We start from the raw sequence: 17,446 nt of genomic DNA, 5'->3' as shown, positions 1-17,446 counted from the left end.
GCGAAGAGAACTCGCTAGCGAACTATGCAAACGAGCGGAATCTCTTTCAGAGTTTATAGGCAAAAGTGCGTTCGGGAAGCTGCGAGATTATACGCTTTTTATTCGAGTCGTTACATCCAGGATATAGCTTATTCCGTTTCTTATTAATTGAGGCGTTAAATTTCTTCCTAAGAACTGGGATGCGTGGGTGGACAATATTGGACTAATAAACGGGCGGCGTTAGACGTTGATTACATGGTCCTATTACAACGCTTTGATCATTTTTCCAAGGTTAAACTTTGCATTAACGAATCTACCTTTCGTACAATATTTCTATCATTAATATAACTAAGTAAAGGATAGCAAACACAAGTCCTATAAACACGAAATGGTTTTATTATCGAGCGCAATAATTTAACAAAAGGTCATTAAGCGATTGAAACATGAAATCAATGAATCAGCAAGCTATCGACGAATCCATCCTGAGCCGTCGACACTCTCGCTTGTCCAGGTGACGGATGATCCAAAAGAACCGGATAGACCATCGTCCCCAATCATAGCCACTTCCTCTTCTCCGCCCGTCCCATCAGTCCGTTTCCCGTAATAGCCTGTCCAGAAAGCATGAATTTAACGCAGATAAATCGGCAGATTAACCAGAGTGTGCAGCTGCGCGATCGGTGTGGCTTTGACTAGTAGAGCTGGCTCGATCCTGGAGTTCCCATGAATCTGACTGACACCGTGACTCGAAATGGTCGTGGTGACCGTCGACGTGGCAGCCTTGGTAAGTGGTACCACTGGAAGGACCTCTCTGGCGATTGTAGACTCGGCTGGTGCGTCTTTGCTTGTAGCGACAGGTTTAGCGACGAAGTTGGCTGCTATGGCTGCCCTGGACGGTCCATGAATTTGAGTAACAGCTTGGTTGGAGAAGGACGTAGCAACCGAGGGTCCTAGTTGAGTCGCGATGACCGGAAGAGGCTCGTTCGCGATTACGGACAAAAGCGGGACACCTGTCTTGGCGATAACTGGAGAGGTCAGCGGAACCGCCACAGACGACGGAACGACGGTGATCGGTTCAGGGTCGATTTTGACCGCGTTCTTCGGCTTCGAGCCCTCTATGCCCAACTGCTTGTACAGCTCGTTGCGGTTCTCGTGGTCGGAAAGCAGACTTTCAAATAGGTTGGGAACTGAAACGAACTGAGGCTTGGCTGGTTTGGTCTCCAGAGGGGTATCGCTGGGTTGATCACCCGGATTGATGATAACGACCCCGTATTCCTTTTCGATTTTGTCCTGCGATTCGTTCTGCTGATTCGAAGGGATCGACAGCTGCTGGGGCTCCGAGCTTGATCCCTGATCGCTGTTGTCCTTGACATCTTTCTGATCTGGATTCTGAGGAGACTCCTCGGCGCTACGCTTCTTGCGGCTCGACTTTTCCGAATCCGCGCTTCTGGCCAGCAGGATGTGACTCTCTGCGGGTTCCAGGTTGTCGTCCGTGGGCAAGTTCGTGGCCGCCACTCGGAAACCGTTCTCGTCCGCGATGTAGAAGACAGATTGCAGGATACCGTTCGCGTCCACGTAGCTGTAGGATCCTCGAAGAACCCCATCGGCGTCCTTGATTTCCTCCTTGGCCGAGGGACCTCCAGCGTAACTGTACGCGTGCACGCCTGTCCTCGTGTCCTGGAAGTGGTGGGTCACCGGGAAAGGCGCCGACAAGTAGGCGTAGGGTAGCAGACTCAGCCGGGTGGCCGAAACCAGGCTCAAAGCCATGAAGAATGGAATCTGAAAAAAAGGGACGATCATTCCCGTGAGACGTCGAGGAATTTTCATGAAACCCGAAGTCGGGATAAATCGTGTGGGGTGCTCGTCCGCAGAATAATCCTCGAAGAGGCGTCAAGAAATTGAGAATCCTTTCAGGATTGACAGTTGGAACTTCAAGGATGCCAAGTACAGCCACGAATCGTCGAATTTTATGGCAGCGGGTATTCCCGTCGCTTAAGGAGGACCCGACGTTTTATACTTGCATGAGGCTCCGGGATCCAGCACTCTTTACGAGCCAATAAGAGACGAACGGGCAGCTACAACGGCCACAAGAGATACACAGAAGCGATCGAGAAGAGACTGAAAAGACTCCCTCTGTTCTCCTCGGCATTGATTTCGAGCCGGTATTCAGCCGGCGTTCGTTTGACTTTCAAGACGCGATTCGAATCCGATCGAATCTCTGCATGGACAGTTTTTCCAATGCACTTCTCACGGAGGTGATCGTTGTCCAAGTGCTCTGAATTGATTTCGTTCCGAACAGGCTTTCAGCGAATTTCGGTACACGAACGTGGTTTTGGAAACTGAGGCTCTTACGAATTTATCGTGCTTAAATTGCTGTGCGTTAGATCTCCATTTGTTGACATCGAACACAAAATTGCAACCCGAATTCCTACGTATTAGATTGTCACACGTTCTATCAACCCTCCGCGTGTGAACTTATCATCCTAACGTACAATGCAATATCAGCTCATGGATAAAGAAATATTCCCTGCACGAAAAAGACGGAAGAATTCCGAATAAACAACGCGTCGTAAAAGGGAAAGCTCGCCCTCCAGCTAGAAATGATGAAACGGCACCGAGAATCTCGAAACGATCGACCCTTTACCCTCGTAGATTTTTCCCTGGCGGTGAATAAAGGGTATTACTCGAAGAGAATCGAACTTACCATAGACTGCATCGTACGATAAGTGTGTGTTCCCGCTCGAACCTCCTTGCTCGTCGAAGGACTGTTCGGCCTGTGCACCTTGCTTCCGATCCCGTTTTGACTTATATACATGGCGGAGGGGACGAGCGAGCCAGCGACCGGTGTCTTCGAACCAGGAACCAGCAGAATCGTCGAAGGACAAGCTGATACGTTGACCGAATACTCGTAGACGGGATCCCTCGATCCTGGATCCGGGATCCGCGAAGAATCGTCGTTGCCACGCCCTTCGCGTGGCTGGTTTCTTCGCCGGGATCGTTTTATTTGCCGGTTTCTCCGTTTTCTCGTTTTTCACCGCGTCACGTGAACGCTGGAACTAGATACGCGTTTTCTGTAATGGACCACGAATACCTTTCGAGGATGGGGTTCGAGGTAGCCGCAAGATATACACACTTGGTACTTTGCGCCTCGGCACTTTAATGACTACGTTGTATGGAAGTCGCTGAAATAATGTTGCGGTTACCGATGATTAACGATATTCGTACTTAATGGACCTTTGTTTTTTAATAACATTTAATTACGCTACTATTATGCAGGCGGACGCATAGGGTGCGTCTTCATGTTGCATCAATTAACGTCACACGCACACGAAGCGTCCTTGTACTACATTGATTAATATAAGACGCTTACAACGTGGCCTTGTACCGCATTAATTATCATGGAACGCAAATAACAGTCGAAGAATTGAAATATAATCTGACTATGCACAATCGTAATTAACGTCATTAGTTCATCAAGGTTCTCGTTTATTAACGGCAAGACCGCAGGCTTCTTTTTTTGCTGCTCACCGCAAGATCCCTTGATACAATGAACGACGTGATTGCGTTTCGTCGTAGCCTTACGCGCCAACAATTCGACCGACCTTGATCGAACGCATCGCCGGTATAAGCGAAATTATTCGCCTGCCGCAGCTTTTTTACCTCTCGACCGCGAACAGCCGTGGAATCCGCCCTTTTCCCGCGACAAAATCAACTCCGATTCTCCTCGACCTTGACGCGACTGACCCGGACGCGGTCGCCAGGGCGCGAACATGTTTCTGGTAAAAATCATCGAACAAAAGTGATTGTACTGCCGCGTGTCGCATGCTGAACTTAATCCTGCTCACTTTCCGCAGGAATTATAATTTGTCACTGTCTTCTGGACACGGAGGATCCCGGCGCGGTTTCTGTGCTCCTTCGACCGACAACCTTGTGGAATTTTAGATTGAGAGTGTCGTATACCTAGAAGAATTTCAATTTATCAGAAAGAAGGTTTGCAAAAATGTGGACAACGTGCGAATTGTTTTGACGTTGATAAATTTTTTTATTTATAAATATTGTACATTTTCTAATAATCGGAGCACGGGGTTCTCGGTAAATCCATTATAAGAAGCACGTTCCTATTCCTTAAGGGGATTCCTCGCTTGTGACCGGTGAGAAGTTAACGTGTAACTCCGCGTAGGCGATCCTGGGTCTTTCTCGTTCGTAGATATCGCTGTGGCCGATCACCTTGATGCCCGTTTGTTCTCCGGCTACCGAGCGTGGCTAACCACGCACGTAGGAAGTGACAACGTTCCCTCGTAGGCGAGCGTACACGCCAAAAGCGTGGATAATCAGAGGCAATAGACGTTCCTCCGCGATAAAGGAACAACAAGGAGGCAAAAGCTGGGACAATGTATGGGCAATAATCGTTGGAAGAGCCGTGGAACGACGCGTAACGAATGCGTATATTCCATGCATCTTCTAAATTAATTGCACCCTGAACATTGCTCGTTTCGCTATCCACTTCTCCCTTTTTGCAATGATTTGAGTCGCTTGTCAAACTACATTTATCGTAAGAAGAATTTTCAATTTATCGCATAGAAATTGAATTTTTATACTTGTCATACGTTTTATACGATTTGATAGTATAAACAGAAAATAGTTCCTCCTTTATTGGAACAACAAAATCAATTTGTACTTTAATCTTCAAACTGATATGTTATATGCGCTATTTTATACTTTTATGTCGTCAAATAATGTTCGAACATTTAAGTTAATCTCTCAACCTAATAAATCTCTCCTTGTTAAATTAATTACAATTTATCATTGGTGCATGTTATCTCCAAAGCTTTTTGTCCGAAGTGCCTACAAAGAGGATCGTCAAATCGACTTATTTCATGGATCTCAAGGTGGAACGACGAGGCACGTCCTCTCGAAAAGATTTCTAAAGGTACGTTCATACCGCCGTAATCTTTACACCATGCATTTATGCCGACAAATTTTTACAATGAACGTTTCGGGTAGAGTTAACTCCTACTTAACGGGACGCGCAGATGAACTTTTTATTCTCATTGTTGCGGTTGTTAATGTCAAAGCGCTTGTATTCGTGCAACATACAGCTCGCCGAGCCGGTGTAAACGTGGACCAGGACTCGAGCAAGATGCACGGGTTTACGGACAGTAAAACGTTTTTGAAAAAAAGATGGAATACTGGAAGCCTCGTGAACCACACCCACGCTCCCTGAGATCCGGCCACATATTTGCGGAGGTCGCCTCGTGTCGTAAACAACATAAACATAATGCAGTCGTGAGTCGAGCCGATGGACCACACCCGACGTACACACGCACGCACACGTATGCACCGCGTCACGAGAACTTCGCTCCCTATCGTAACAAGAACCCTGTCTGACATTAGTTTTCGCGCCAGAGAAGGAGCGAGAGTAAAAGCTAACAGAATAATCAGCCCTTCGATAAGTCCCGCGATCCAAATAAATCTTGTCAGATAACGTAGGATTTTTGTTGATAAGTTGTTCGAACGCGAGGACATTTGATACATTAACGTGATACCAAATATTGTGTGTACACTTTAATTTAATTTTCAATGTCAATAGTTAGAAACATTATGTAGTGTCATGATTTATGTTTCTTCTGGCTCGATTTTCAAATACAACACTTGGAATCCTCTAATAACTGTCATTCTTAGGATTTTAGTCGTTTCTATTGCCTTGTAGATGCTGGCGGAAGTCATCACTGGTTCATCATTCACATACGTTACGACGTCACCGGGTTGTAAACCACCTCTGAAATATATATATATTTGGTTATTTGATTGATAATAACGATAGTATTAGATTTATAAAACGTACAAGTGCGCCGGTGATCCTGCGATTACTTTATAAATAAGAACTCCGTGATTGATGTCTGGCATTCCTCGCGATTTCTTTTGTAATGCGTAAATGAGATCGGGCGTTAGAGTGAGCAATGTCACTCCTATGTATTTTGTCTTATGTTCTTCTACAATGTTCTTTGTACCTAATATAATATTTATGTTATTTTACGGTTTTTATATTGTGCAAGGTTTAATTTTTTATTATATTACCTGACTTGCTTCTACGCGCTTCCGCTCTCTTTAAGAAATCTTTAGCATAATCTATAGGTATTGCAAAAGAGATACCAGATGTCACTTTCATTACATTGACACCAATTGCCTCACCATTCAAATTAACTAATGGACCACCTGAACTACCATCCTAAAAAGTAACAATAATTAACAAAAATATGTTCAAGGTAATTAATTTAATAGAACCATAAAATACTAACAGTTACTGTAGCATCTGTTTGAATATAACCTAACTGTTTGTGATAAAGACCTAGTTCTTTACTATCTCTGTTCACGCTACTTATTACTCCACTAGTTATTGTATTGGTTAAAGTTAATGGAGATCCAATAGCAACTACAAATTCCCCTGGTCTAAGATCTTGTGAACTACCAAGTTTCATTACTGGTAGATTAGTCTGTGGAAACAAGTCATGATTAATAGAAACATACAAATAGAAAAAATAATTAAATGCAATATATTGCAAACCTGTTTAATTCGTACACTTGCAAGGTCACAGTGCATATCCATATCCTCCACTGTGCCAACATATGTAGTTCCATCATGAAGCCGAACCTATAAAAAATCATATAAGAATTATTGAAAGAATATTTTCAAGATAAATATGTAAAATATTAAGTTCAGAATTACCTTAACTGTTGTATTAGGTTTATTAGTTACAACATGAGCATTTGTTAATATTAAGCCATCGGATCTAACAATAAAACCAGATCCAGATGCTATTCTCGATGGTAACCCTGTGATAAAATCATACCTATTTCCTCATTATTGATTGCTTGAATGTATGTTGTCATTAATGTTTATTCTAATGATATTTGCACTTACGTTTTATTATTCTGAATTTCAATGTGTACTACTGAAGGAGCTGTAGTCTCTACTACATCAGCTATGAAATTATACTTCATACGATTATTGTTACCATCAAAGTTAAGCGATTTTGCGTGTATCGTAAATATGGATCTCATCCAATTGCTAAATCGGTTTGGATAATCCGTTTGCCATTTGTACAAAATATAACCACAACCGGTAAAGAATACGGTACAGAGTAAAACATTTCTAACAGTATTATCCAAAATTTGAAATCTCTTCTCCTGTGAAGACGAGTGCTTGTATTTCCCAGATTGAGTCGCGTACGAAAGTGTTAATAATTGTTTATACTGTAACTGACTTTTTTTCAAAACGTTCCAAGAAAAACGCGTAATGGGAGCAGCCATCTTTTGGCGTAACCCAATGTGGAACTGTCAGGTATGGTTAGAACACGACTGACAACTTCAAATACTCGTAAACGTATATCTTACATCGATAAAAAAGTTACGCTATGAAAATATTTGATGGCAATGTTTATTTTCAATTAATAAAATTAGGTCATTTCTTTATTTTTTTCTTTACATTCATAATCCCGTTTGATTGAGCGTTTAATTTCTTCTTTTTATGTATTTTTGACAGCTTAGATTTCTGTACAGTTTTTACTTTAAGTTCTGGGGTGGTCTTTTTCTTTTTTCTTTCGTTATTTTTTCCTTGACTTTCCAATGTTTTGTCAAGTAGTTTCTTTCCTTTTGCATCATGTTTATTTGAATTTAGTTTTCTCTTCTTTTTGTTACCCACTACATCTTTTTCACTATTGGCTTTACGTTTTCGAATTTTTTTAGTTTTCTTTTCATCTACTGAATCATCTTGGTTGGTATCACAGTCGTTTGCAACATGCCCTGAAAATATTAAAATGTATTATACCCGTTATTACATTGTAATTATTACCACATTATAAAAACTATATACCCAATTGGCCACATTTAAAACATTTCCCTGTAACTTTTGGTTTCTGACCACATGCGTGCTTCACTGCAGCACATCTTTCACAAGTTTCACAATGTTTCCAAGACGGTTTTACGCACCGTTTGCATTTATTACAATGTTCGTATGTCAAACCGTTTTTGGAAGTACATTCTTTACATTTCTTACAATGTTTGTTTTCTTGGGCAACCCACTTTTTACATTTCTTACAATATTTGTATCCATCTGATTCAGGAAGTTCTATTAAATGCAATGGCACATTTGTAAAAAGTCTGATAGGTGATGATTTCTTTGAGGCTTTAGAACTTGTTACAAATAAAGGATGATTCTCATAAGATACTTTGTAATCTGACATTTGCAAATCTTTTAAACCACCAGATAGATCCACTGGATTACTCTTTTGTTTCATAATGGATTCCATGTAGTATGGAAATATGAACATAATTTTTAAGCAATCAGTTTCATTTTCTATGTTATTCCATTTTTTGTGGAGGTCAGATATCCTTTTCAGAGTCCATGATATTGGTTCTACCCTACTACCAAATGGTGGATCACATACTACATATGTGTCCTTTCCTCCATTTTGCATAATAAAATCTTTGAAAACATAATTAGCATTTTTATCAAAAAAATGGTTGTTCAATAAATTATACCAACAGTAACTTAATGGTCCAAAAAAGTTGTGCTGTAAATTAAAACATAAGATTTAACAGCTTGTCAGAATTTAAAACATGTGTTAAGAGGATAAACTTACAAATCTTCCATCAAAATCTAATAAAAGAGAAGATATTCTATCCTCATATTTTTCTAAAATATATTCATGGATTTTTGGTGAACAAATACATAGAACTTGCTTTGCATCAAGCTTTACAAGTATATTTACAATATCCTCTGTCGATTTCTTTGTGAAAAAATATTGAGCTTCTTGTCTAGAGTTTGTTAAAGGTTTTAAAATTTCTGTAGGATGCTTCATTTCATAGTCTGTAAGACCTTCCTTTATTTCATGATCTTTATGTTTGTCTTCTTCACTCTTACATATTAACAATTCACAGGTATAACAATAACACCTTCTTTCTGACGGTGCAGCTATTACTTCATTAAAGCGTATATATAATGACCTGTGATGATATTGAGAAGCATACTGTTTTCTTTTTTGCTCCCATTTAATTTTTTCCTGGTTTTGCAATTGGTCCCCTTCTTTTAAATAAAATGTGCAATCTTTTCTTTCACGGCATGCTGAGCACACATAAAACTTTTTCAATTCACCATTTTCATATTTACCAAATAATAAAGTCGGCCCTAAAAAAATTGGATATTAAACATATTTCTTGTATTGTTAAACAACAATATAAGAAATTACCATGTGGACACTGAGGATGTGTGCTAGGATCAGACCAAAAACACTCCATGTTAAATAGCAAATAAAATATACTCTAATTAGCTACGTTATCATTTGTTATTTATAAACTTTATTAAGGTTTACTATTTTCCATTTGATTATCTATTAATTTGCGAAACTAAACACCTCACACATCACGTGTGAAATGTTTATATGTCGCTTCACGTGTTAGATGGTGCTCATGAAGCGCCAAATTATTGTACATCTTGCGCATATGAATTCTACATTGGTAATGCGCATGCGTCGTTTTAAAATTTTGCGATTGAAAAATTTAGCAATTTAGAAATTTGAGAATTCCCAGATTTATTCAGGTTGATTCAAATTTAGACAAATATTCCGTATAATTCAGCTATCAATATAAATTCGTTTGAATGTCGATAGAATTTAATTTTCAAATCAACCGCCATTTGCAACAATCGATACTGCTCTAAGCGTGGCATTATCGAAACGAATTTGAATAGTATTCGAGAGTTACCGGTGCGCGTCGAATGTGTCCGTAGTGCTAATTAATTGTTATAATTGATTCGTTCTTGTGTCTAAATTAATAGAAGAACTGCAGAGCCACTGCTGTTTCACGTATCGCTGCGTTTATGTGAGTAATAAACATGTTTTTATTCATAATAGCAAATAACATACTAAGATGTTACTAGCTTTCTCATTTTCCCTCGTTTTGTTGAATTTCATTCAGGCAAGAAAGGAATGCATTAATTTTAATTCATTGCATTTTATTATAACTTTCTTTTACTACAATTGCTATGTTGCTTGCTTTATCACATGTATACATATGTTTTCAAAAATGTAACTGCTAATATATAAGGCAATTTAAGCCTCTACAGGCTATTAAACATCTTCGTGCGTTGTTTGTCATGATTGTTTATAATGTGCTATTGTAAAAATACAGACAATATATATACGTCATAATATTCGAGTGTTCAACTTTAATTGGACCATACAATGTCTTAAATATGAAAAAAGGAACAAAAATATAGATTCCATTTTTTTTTAATAATAGTTATAATACTGTATCAATAAATAAATATTTCATAAGTAGTTAGAGTTACATTAAAAAAATAAGCTGATTTACCTAAGATGAACGAACAAACATAAATCTCTTACAATAAATTTTACTAAAGCAGTAAAAACAATGCTGTCTTCTGTATACTTTAAAGCATTCCTAAATGATCTACAGAACCAACACACCATTTAATTTTATTTTTACTTTTTTTCTGTTACTTCAGGCTGTGTTTATTCTGCTAGATTATATCACAGACTATCCATTTGCAATTGGGAAAAAACATTCACTAGAAACCTTATTTGTAATAATTCTACCACATGTCTGTGCAACTATGAAATATTTAAAGTACTATAATTAAATTTAAATCACCAATATATACAAGAGTTTAACTATCTATATAATGTCATAACTCATATCGTTTGGTCTAAATCGTTATATAGCATATTAAATAACAATGTGTACCTTTTATGATGCATTTCTTTTTAAATATTCAGTTAACTATAATATACATAATACTGCAACTATGTATATGTACGAATACTGTGATTTTTTTGTTTCTTTTTTTGGAATCACTTGTATGTTTCAATTGGAATTCTATATGAAAAGGAATATAACATTTTGAACGAAGCACGTTTGTGTTGTACATATATCCAAAATAACTCTCAAACTTATATCAGTTTCCATGTTATAGTAGTTCTAATGATTCGGTTGCTATTTCTTCACTCCCCAATTTACTAATACATAATTATCAGTACTAGTCTCTGTGTCGTACACCTATCTAAAAACCAACGCTCCTTTTTGTCGTAACTCATCTTGCCTATACTTTCGCGTCAGTTCATATTATTCGTTAAACTACATTTAAAATCATTTCTCATATATACATAATTGACTACGAAGCTTCTTCGATTGAACTTGCTGCATAAATAGATTTTCAGCTAATGGGTCATATTTATAAATATACAAATACACATGGGTCTAAATATTTATACAAAATGAAAAGTATAACTTATATTACATGTAAATAAAATTATGTGTAAGAGCAGGAAAATATCATTATGCAGCAAGTACTGGAGCTTTCAAAGAATGCTGGATTTAAATTTCATCGTACAAGCATACGCATTTTGGTAAAGTCACAATTCCGATTTCTAGCATCTAAATGCATTTCTAGGATTCTGGTTTCGTAAAGTCCATACAAAGGCTGTCGCGATGAAAACTTTTGTATAAATACGCCAAAAGCATTTTACGAATAGACAGTTCGTTTAGGCGTCAAGAGCAAATCGTTTCCCATCAATATAGAATAATAGAAAATTTGTAAATAGATACACCAATAGATTTCTGTAGATTGAATATTGACCACATTGTACTTTTGAGAAGTAATTTTCAATATGAACGTATCGAAAGGATCTCGTAAAGTTAACAACTCTCTCTTTGCACAATATTTTAGCAAGTTGGCAGTAATTCAAGTTCAAAAGAATAAAATGTGTTAGACGTGTGCACTGAGATTACAATAAAAACATGATTCTCTTACGACACTATGCTCAGGAAATGCTAAATGTAAAGTTCACTCAGAAAAATGTATCCTCATTTCTATTATGCTATCTAATGCACTCGTGTTGTAATCGTTTGGCTTCTGCTGTGTATTACGTTCACTCTATCAGACACATAGATTGTAAACTATTCTCAAAAACTTTATAAAGCAATTAGCTTAGATTGACACGAACCCCATCTCTCTTGTAACTTTTGACGTTGTTCCATGTGATGATCTGAAAGATTCTTCAGCAGTCCCACCTGCCCTGACTTCAACTTTCTAGGATCCAAGTTTGCTCCTAAATTTTGCATTCCTTTAGCGAATTTCGAGAAAGGCGATAGAATATCTTTGGCAGTAGCTGCCACTGGACTTGTAACATTAGTAATGTTTGTTTTTATCGACTTCAAAGCAGATTCGCTCTGAGAGGATGTAATATTCAGAGTTAGATCTTGTTCAGATGTTGATCTCTTCTTATCTTGAATCCTGCTATCTGTCTGCAGCATGTTGCTATTTATGTTGCTGAGTATTAATTTGCTATCGACTTCTCCCGTTGAGTGACTAATATTTTTGGAGAGATTCAACGACGTTGGTGGAACCAACCTCTCATTGTCTTCCATTAAGGGCTCAGTTACATTTATTTCCGGCGTAGTTGCTACGGTCCTTTGCGGAGAAGCACTTAGAGTGCTTGTTCCAGAGCCAGACTGTGGAACTGCCAATGCTTCTCCGATGGAGCTCTGCTCAGACAATTTATTCGGTCTTATCGATAAATTATGAGATTCGTTGTTCTTGTCGTTTTCTACTACGTCTGCATTTTTTACACCCATTATGATACCAATAGATGGAGTGTACGCTTCCATTAGATTCTTATCATGTCTGAAGTTGTCTGGCTTTTCTAAAGGAACAGGTGGAATCTTTGTATCTTCATCGTCGCTACTGCTACTGCTACTGTGATGTTTCCCTTGTACATTGCCAGATATATCCCTATTGCCAACGGTAAATGTAGGTTTCGACGGAGCGTCAGTCTTCCTCCCGATGCTTCTAGCTAAATCTATCGGCTTCCTGGCACTAAAGCTATGACTTAACTTATTTAATTTGCTAAATTGCTCTGACATGTTGCTTAAAGCTTTCGTTCCTGCAATCATGGCATTTTGTAGATTACTCGTTTGGATTTGAAAATGAAACTTGATGCTGATAAAAGTTTTTTACCTGCACTTTTAAGGGCTAATAACTGTGTTTCTGAAACGTTTCTGGTCAATTCTGGAAATGATGATATATCCAGAAGACCAGTAGATCCTCTACTGTTGACTAACTTACTCTTTCGTCTGTCCAACGTGACGTTCATTGCTACAGTAATCTTTGGTAAACCCGCTATTTCCGTTGCTACTGAAATAGCTTCACAGATTGCTTTTAACGATTCTGCAACATATAATGATACGTCAGATTCCAAAAGTCAAGGTTGCACAAAACTTATAATCATACCTATACTTTCTTCTTCGGTTTTCACGACAACGGCCATGTTATTAAAAAACCGAAGATTTGTACTGCGGAACATGTGGAAGTAGCCATACTCATTGGCCATCTTATAATTTATTCTAATGCAATAGAAATGCTTATTCTTAAAGAGAGAGATTGAACTTTCAGGCTGGCCAAATTCGATTAATATAATATCTTCCAGTGGAACTCTTTGGTAGTTTGTCACTTTATCAATCTGATCATCATAGTCGGCAACATAGTAACTGTCTCGTGTCAATATTAAAATAGTATCCATTTCTGTTTCCGTTGGATCGCCAGTTCTGTTGAAAAATATTTAATCAGAAAAAGAAACTATTTTCATTATTAAAAATTAGAACATGTGACGTACACAGGATCAGCATCGATAAGACCCCAACTGCCTAGAATGATTTCTGGATCTGGTATAAGTAGTTTCTTGCAATCTTCTATTAGCAGTTTCACATGAATCGCAGTGGCAGCATTGTCTTCCTCCTCGGTACGCTCTTGAAACACTTCCTCGCTTACAGAATTTCCTAACATCATATCGATCGTGGCTTGTCTATAAACATCCTTGAAACGATTTAAATAATATCTGTAAAAAGAAATAAAAAACTTCTGAATATCTGCGTGAAAATTATAAACGATGTAATAAAAAGAGAAAACGAAGTAGTAGTGGTAACAAAGATAGAAGGGTAAGAGAAATTGGGGTTTTCAGGATTAAAATCAAACTGTAAGTCAAGCGCCTATCATGCAACCGAAATTTGTTCGTGCAAAGCAAAATCGGATTCGTTATAATAAGTGAAGTCGTAGTTCTGTTATCCTGCTGTTTATTTAATACATAAATAAACAATAACTTTATTCGTATTTCGTCGAGTTGAATCTTTTAAGGACGCAACCAAGAACGAACCTTGCTAAATTATACATAGCACTGGCACAAAGAAAGTCAGGATAAGTAGCAAGTTGAAGCTCTATATTTGGTGGTTTCGCGGGAATCAACTCAAGGCAGCAATAATCTAGGATGCGCAAATATTGTGACCAATCGGTATTCAGTTGATTAACATCGATAGGTTTCCCTAGCATGGCATCTATTGCCGCTTGACGTATGTCATCCAGAAAGTGTTGTTGAAAATATCTATGGGAAAATGAAAGGATAGTGTCAAGGATTTATGCACGTACAGACATATAATTATTCAAGTAGTGATTGTGAATTGTTTTTAAAATAAATAATTACAATGTCCACAGAACGTGTATTCGTGAAGTGGTCCGAATAATGATTAATAAATCTAAAATGACGTATCGTGTGGGATAAGTGAATGAGAATAGTGTTCTATGACAACGTAGGACACAGTATTTTAATTGCTGTCCAATTGTACCTGTTCGCAGAATTCATGCCATCTTTCATTAACCCAGTAAATTTTCTTTCCCCCGTTCTTGTATAATCTCCCTATAATCAATAAGAAACCAGTATGACAGAAGTTCCTAGGGTTTCAATTAAAATTGCTCGCAAGGTTATTCGTAAAATTATCGAGTTGGTACAAAGTACGAACCTTCAGAGCGTTTGTACCAGCATACTGTTTACTGATAATGTCGCCATTATTGGCCCAAAGCAATTGAAACGTTTGTCTGATGTTCGTCGGTAACGTTCCGTCTGGTGGTATTAGACCTAGCTTCGAAAACTGCATTTCCATCACGGCTTTACCCAAAGCGGTTTGCACCACGTTCGTTCTATCTAAACAATCTATGCAATTCACCCGAAACACTCCCTTCTGCATGCAAATTGTGCCTTGCTTATCGCGCCAACAATACTTCATCTCTGTCAATACTGTAGCTAATGCATTGACCAGAATAGACACATTTTCAAAATGCATTCCTCGACTGTGTTAGATAGAAAAGAACATTTAGCAACAATTCAACATTCAAAGTATTTCAAACCTTCCCCAGATGCTTACCAATACTCGTGGAAATCAAAACTCGTATACGTTATGTCAGGATGATCGTAATTAAGAACATGATTACTATAAGCTTCCCAAATGATCTTCTCTTTGCCTGTTTGCTCTACGAGATTCACAATACAGATTGGGCCATATAAATCGAGTTCTTCGTGAAAGTGCTTTTCAAACGCTACCTGCGTTTCTGCTTCGTCTAAAATATTACAAAATATTATCGATACAACGAATTTTAATGAAAATATCTTTGTTTAATTACCTTTATCGATACGTGGTGGCGGCTTATATTTATAGCCAGGTTGAGACCAATACACAGGTACACTACCTCTTACTTGTACGAAAGATACTTGGTGATCATGATACCAAACTAGTTGTTCTGTTTCGACATAGTTTGCGCATTTTCCTTCGTCATCGACACCACGACGTTTATATCTTTATAACAATAAAAGAAAGTGTTTTGTTTCCACGTAAATAGAATAGAAAAGTAAATATAAATAAGTAGTTACCTCGTGCCTGCACGAAACCTACTTCTTCTAGATATAATTGCTAAGTTAAAGGTTTCATGTTGAGGTTGTTCATCAATACCTACTTCTACCTTGCATTTTTCTATTTGCACATATCCCTGAATTACTGGCAATATCCAACAAGTTGCTTTGTCTGTCTACAGAAATAAAATGCTTTCTAAACAACACGTATGTTACAATATAAATAAATATAATTGAGGAAGATCCTAACTTTTAGATTTATTATATCTTGTAACATGTGCTTGTTCCAAAAAAACCTGTCATCCACTCTTTGCCAAAGTGGTCTATTCAATTCTTCTTCATTCTGTTGTGACTCTGCAATGCAAAGTCTCTGTAAACTATTAGTAATGTCACCGGTTTGACAGAAATAAAAGGAATCAGTTTCTGTAAAAATTTTGTTCAATTCTTCCAAAATTCTCCTTTCAAATCTCTCCTTGTCTTTAACAATGTTTCTTTTAGATACCGTAGATTTTACCTATAAATATTTTGATTAATAGTTTGATTGTATCCTTTGTCATTTGTGTTAAATTAAAGTGATATACCTGAGATGTTGCAAGGGCAGCTGCTTGTTGAGTCGTGTTCTTTATAGTGTTTGTTGCACTTTTAATGGTTCCCCATGTTTTAGCAAAGGCTGCTTTCTGTGGTACATCGAACAAACCACCTTGACTTTTTTTCTTTGGCAAATTTTGATGTTTCTTACATGGCAGAAGTCCAATATCATTATTTTCTGTGCCAAAATGCAAAAATGCTATAGATTTGATCTTATATACAATGTGACCTCCATATAGTTCTCCAGCTGGTGAAATCTCTTTGATCAACATTAAGCGTGGTTCCAGAACAGAAGGCTGTTCTATTTTTCCAACTATTCCATAAAATATTCCAAGACATTCTAAATCTTTTGGTGAAGCCCATTCCCAATCTATGAAACAATTTCCATCATGTAAATCTTTTATAAAATCTTAAACCATATTATGTTTTCTTTGATTCTATCAGCTGAAAAATAACTTTCACATATTTACATAATTCATGAACTATATCTATTGTGAAACTATATACGGGCGACTACCATTAAAGGTATTCCCTCGGCTTGTCATTATTTTAACAACATTAATTTAATTACGAGTTAATATAATAATTCTGACATATTAAATGTTACCAAAAAAAAAACGGATTTATGAAATAAAGTAACATGACGTTTCCTAAATTGTGATCCACAGCAAGTTAACAAGTTTAGATATCAGAATAAGAAACAAAGAATTGCACAGTGTTATGTTTGACAGAACTTTGTATGCACTTTTGTTAAACGTTCCTGTGTATACCCACCCGATTTAGCAGAAAATTCTCCTGTAAACTTGTCACACCACAGGCTATGCCTTTCTTTCACGAAAATGAAATGAGTGTCAGTACGGAACAATTCCATGCTTTTAATTTTTCCGAGAAACAATGATTTCTACGCAGCATGAGTAACGTCAACTCTTCCGACGTTCGTCCACCTATGACGGACACCTCGCCATTTTGCTCGTACGTGAGGCTAACAATGAACTGAATTTCGCTGACTATACCTACTTTCGATCAAAGTATAGATGGCGATCGGATAAATACAAAATGAATTATATTTACATAACTAATCATTTTCATATCTTTATCTTAGGATTTACGGATAATTTCATATGTCGAGT

At 37.6% G+C, this 17,446-nt stretch overlaps 5 protein-coding genes across 20 annotated transcripts in view; 1 reads left to right on the top strand and 4 right to left on the bottom strand.

Annotated features, from left to right (window-relative positions):
* Positions 1-17,446, top strand: part of Oamb (Octopamine receptor in mushroom bodies) — a 265,798-nt gene that overhangs the window by 136,133 nt on the left and 112,219 nt on the right. For 12 of the 14 annotated variants that reach the window (XM_076538568.1, XM_076538564.1, XM_076538563.1 and 9 more), the window contains one exon: positions 4,819-6,017. The exons of 1 other annotated variant lie outside the window; for it this stretch is intronic. In XM_076538568.1, coding sequence (XP_076394683.1) covers positions 4,819-5,200 — 382 coding nt within the window. In that variant the 3' untranslated portion in view covers positions 5,201-6,017. Of the gene's footprint in view, positions 1-4,818; positions 6,018-17,446 lie in introns of those variants that run through there. One more of the 14 variants, XM_076538573.1, reaches the window with a different exon arrangement.
* LOC105661965 (uncharacterized) lies at positions 358-2,837 on the bottom strand. Its single transcript, XM_012280959.2, has 2 exons — positions 2,681-2,837; positions 358-1,755 (listed from the first exon to the last, which is right to left on the bottom strand). The coding sequence occupies exons 1-2, from the start codon at positions 2,789-2,791 to the stop codon at positions 607-609; spliced, it is 1,260 nt and encodes a 419-aa protein (XP_012136349.2). The 5' UTR covers positions 2,792-2,837; the 3' UTR covers positions 358-606.
* Positions 5,527-7,359, bottom strand: HtrA2 (HTRA2-related serine protease). The gene is made up of 7 exons (XM_003701366.3): positions 6,899-7,359; positions 6,704-6,827; positions 6,542-6,628; positions 6,276-6,470; positions 6,055-6,205; positions 5,822-5,987; positions 5,527-5,755 (listed from the first exon to the last, which is right to left on the bottom strand). Exons 1-7 carry the CDS (start codon positions 7,285-7,287, stop codon positions 5,593-5,595), a joined length of 1,275 nt encoding a protein of 424 aa, XP_003701414.1. The 5' UTR covers positions 7,288-7,359; the 3' UTR covers positions 5,527-5,592.
* Positions 7,397-9,469, bottom strand: LOC105661956 (rRNA N(6)-adenosine-methyltransferase ZCCHC4). Its single transcript, XM_012280899.2, has 4 exons — positions 9,225-9,469; positions 8,619-9,163; positions 7,850-8,549; positions 7,397-7,779 (listed from the first exon to the last, which is right to left on the bottom strand). The coding sequence occupies exons 1-4, from the start codon at positions 9,271-9,273 to the stop codon at positions 7,439-7,441; spliced, it is 1,635 nt and encodes a 544-aa protein (XP_012136289.2). The 5' UTR covers positions 9,274-9,469; the 3' UTR covers positions 7,397-7,438.
* Positions 9,972-17,316, bottom strand: sp3 (phosphatidylinositide phosphatase spermathreecae). Of its 3 annotated transcripts, XM_012280897.2 has the most exons (13): positions 17,091-17,316; positions 16,310-16,686; positions 15,979-16,242; positions 15,750-15,904; positions 15,503-15,675; positions 15,247-15,439; positions 14,845-15,172; positions 14,671-14,741; positions 14,205-14,429; positions 13,668-13,889; positions 13,286-13,599; positions 13,013-13,222; positions 9,972-12,938 (listed from the first exon to the last, which is right to left on the bottom strand). In XM_012280897.2, exons 1-13 carry the CDS (start codon positions 17,185-17,187, stop codon positions 11,968-11,970), a joined length of 3,600 nt encoding a protein of 1,199 aa, XP_012136287.1. In that variant the 5' UTR covers positions 17,188-17,316; the 3' UTR covers positions 9,972-11,967. The 3 variants fall into 3 exon arrangements, with proteins under 3 accessions (XP_012136287.1, XP_012136288.1, XP_076394669.1); XM_012280898.2 differs by lacking the exon at positions 14,205-14,429 and having other exon boundaries at positions 17,091-17,315; XM_076538554.1 differs by lacking the exon at positions 17,091-17,316 and having other exon boundaries at positions 15,979-16,082; positions 16,310-16,425.

This window comes from Megachile rotundata, chromosome 13 (assembly GCF_050947335.1).
Source record: "Megachile rotundata isolate GNS110a chromosome 13, iyMegRotu1, whole genome shotgun sequence".
NCBI lineage: Eukaryota > Metazoa > Arthropoda > Insecta > Hymenoptera > Megachilidae > Megachile > Megachile rotundata.
The sequence above is the reverse complement of the archived record's forward strand: the minus strand, read 5'-3'. Positions and strand labels throughout refer to the sequence as shown.

Excerpts from the sequence above, each read along its gene's own strand:
- LOC105661965 (XM_012280959.2), bottom strand. The coding sequence starts at position 2,791 with ATGTATATAAGTCAAAACGGGATCGGAAGCAAGGTGCACAGGCCGAAC. Across the intron at positions 1,756-2,680 it reads ATCGTACGATGCAGTCTATG|ATTCCATTCTTCATGGCTTT; the intron begins GTAAGTTCGATT and ends CCTTTTTTTCAG.
- HtrA2 (XM_003701366.3), bottom strand. The coding sequence starts at position 7,287 with ATGGCTGCTCCCATTACGCGTTTTTCTTGGAACGTTTTGAAAAAAAGT. Across the intron at positions 6,629-6,703 it reads AACCTAATACAACAGTTAAG|GTTCGGCTTCATGATGGAAC; the intron begins GTAATTCTGAAC and ends GATTTTTTATAG. Across the intron at positions 6,206-6,275 it reads AAACAGATGCTACAGTAACT|GATGGTAGTTCAGGTGGTCC; the intron begins GTTAGTATTTTA and ends GTTACTTTTTAG.
- sp3 (XM_012280897.2), bottom strand. The coding sequence starts at position 17,187 with ATGGAATTGTTCCGTACTGACACTCATTTCATTTTCGTGAAAGAAAGG. Across the intron at positions 16,687-17,090 it reads AGAATTTTCTGCTAAATCGG|ATTGGGAATGGGCTTCACCA; the intron begins GTGGGTATACAC and ends ATTGTTTCATAG. Across the intron at positions 14,742-14,844 it reads CTGGTACAAACGCTCTGAAG|GGAGATTATACAAGAACGGG; the intron begins GTTCGTACTTTG and ends TATTGATTATAG.
- LOC105661956 (XM_012280899.2), bottom strand. The coding sequence starts at position 9,273 with ATGGAGTGTTTTTGGTCTGATCCTAGCACACATCCTCAGTGTCCACAT. Across the intron at positions 9,164-9,224 it reads ACATCCTCAGTGTCCACATG|GGCCGACTTTATTATTTGGT; the intron begins GTAATTTCTTAT and ends CAATTTTTTTAG. Across the intron at positions 7,780-7,849 it reads TTTTAAATGTGGCCAATTGG|GGCATGTTGCAAACGACTGT; the intron begins GTATATAGTTTT and ends TAATATTTTCAG.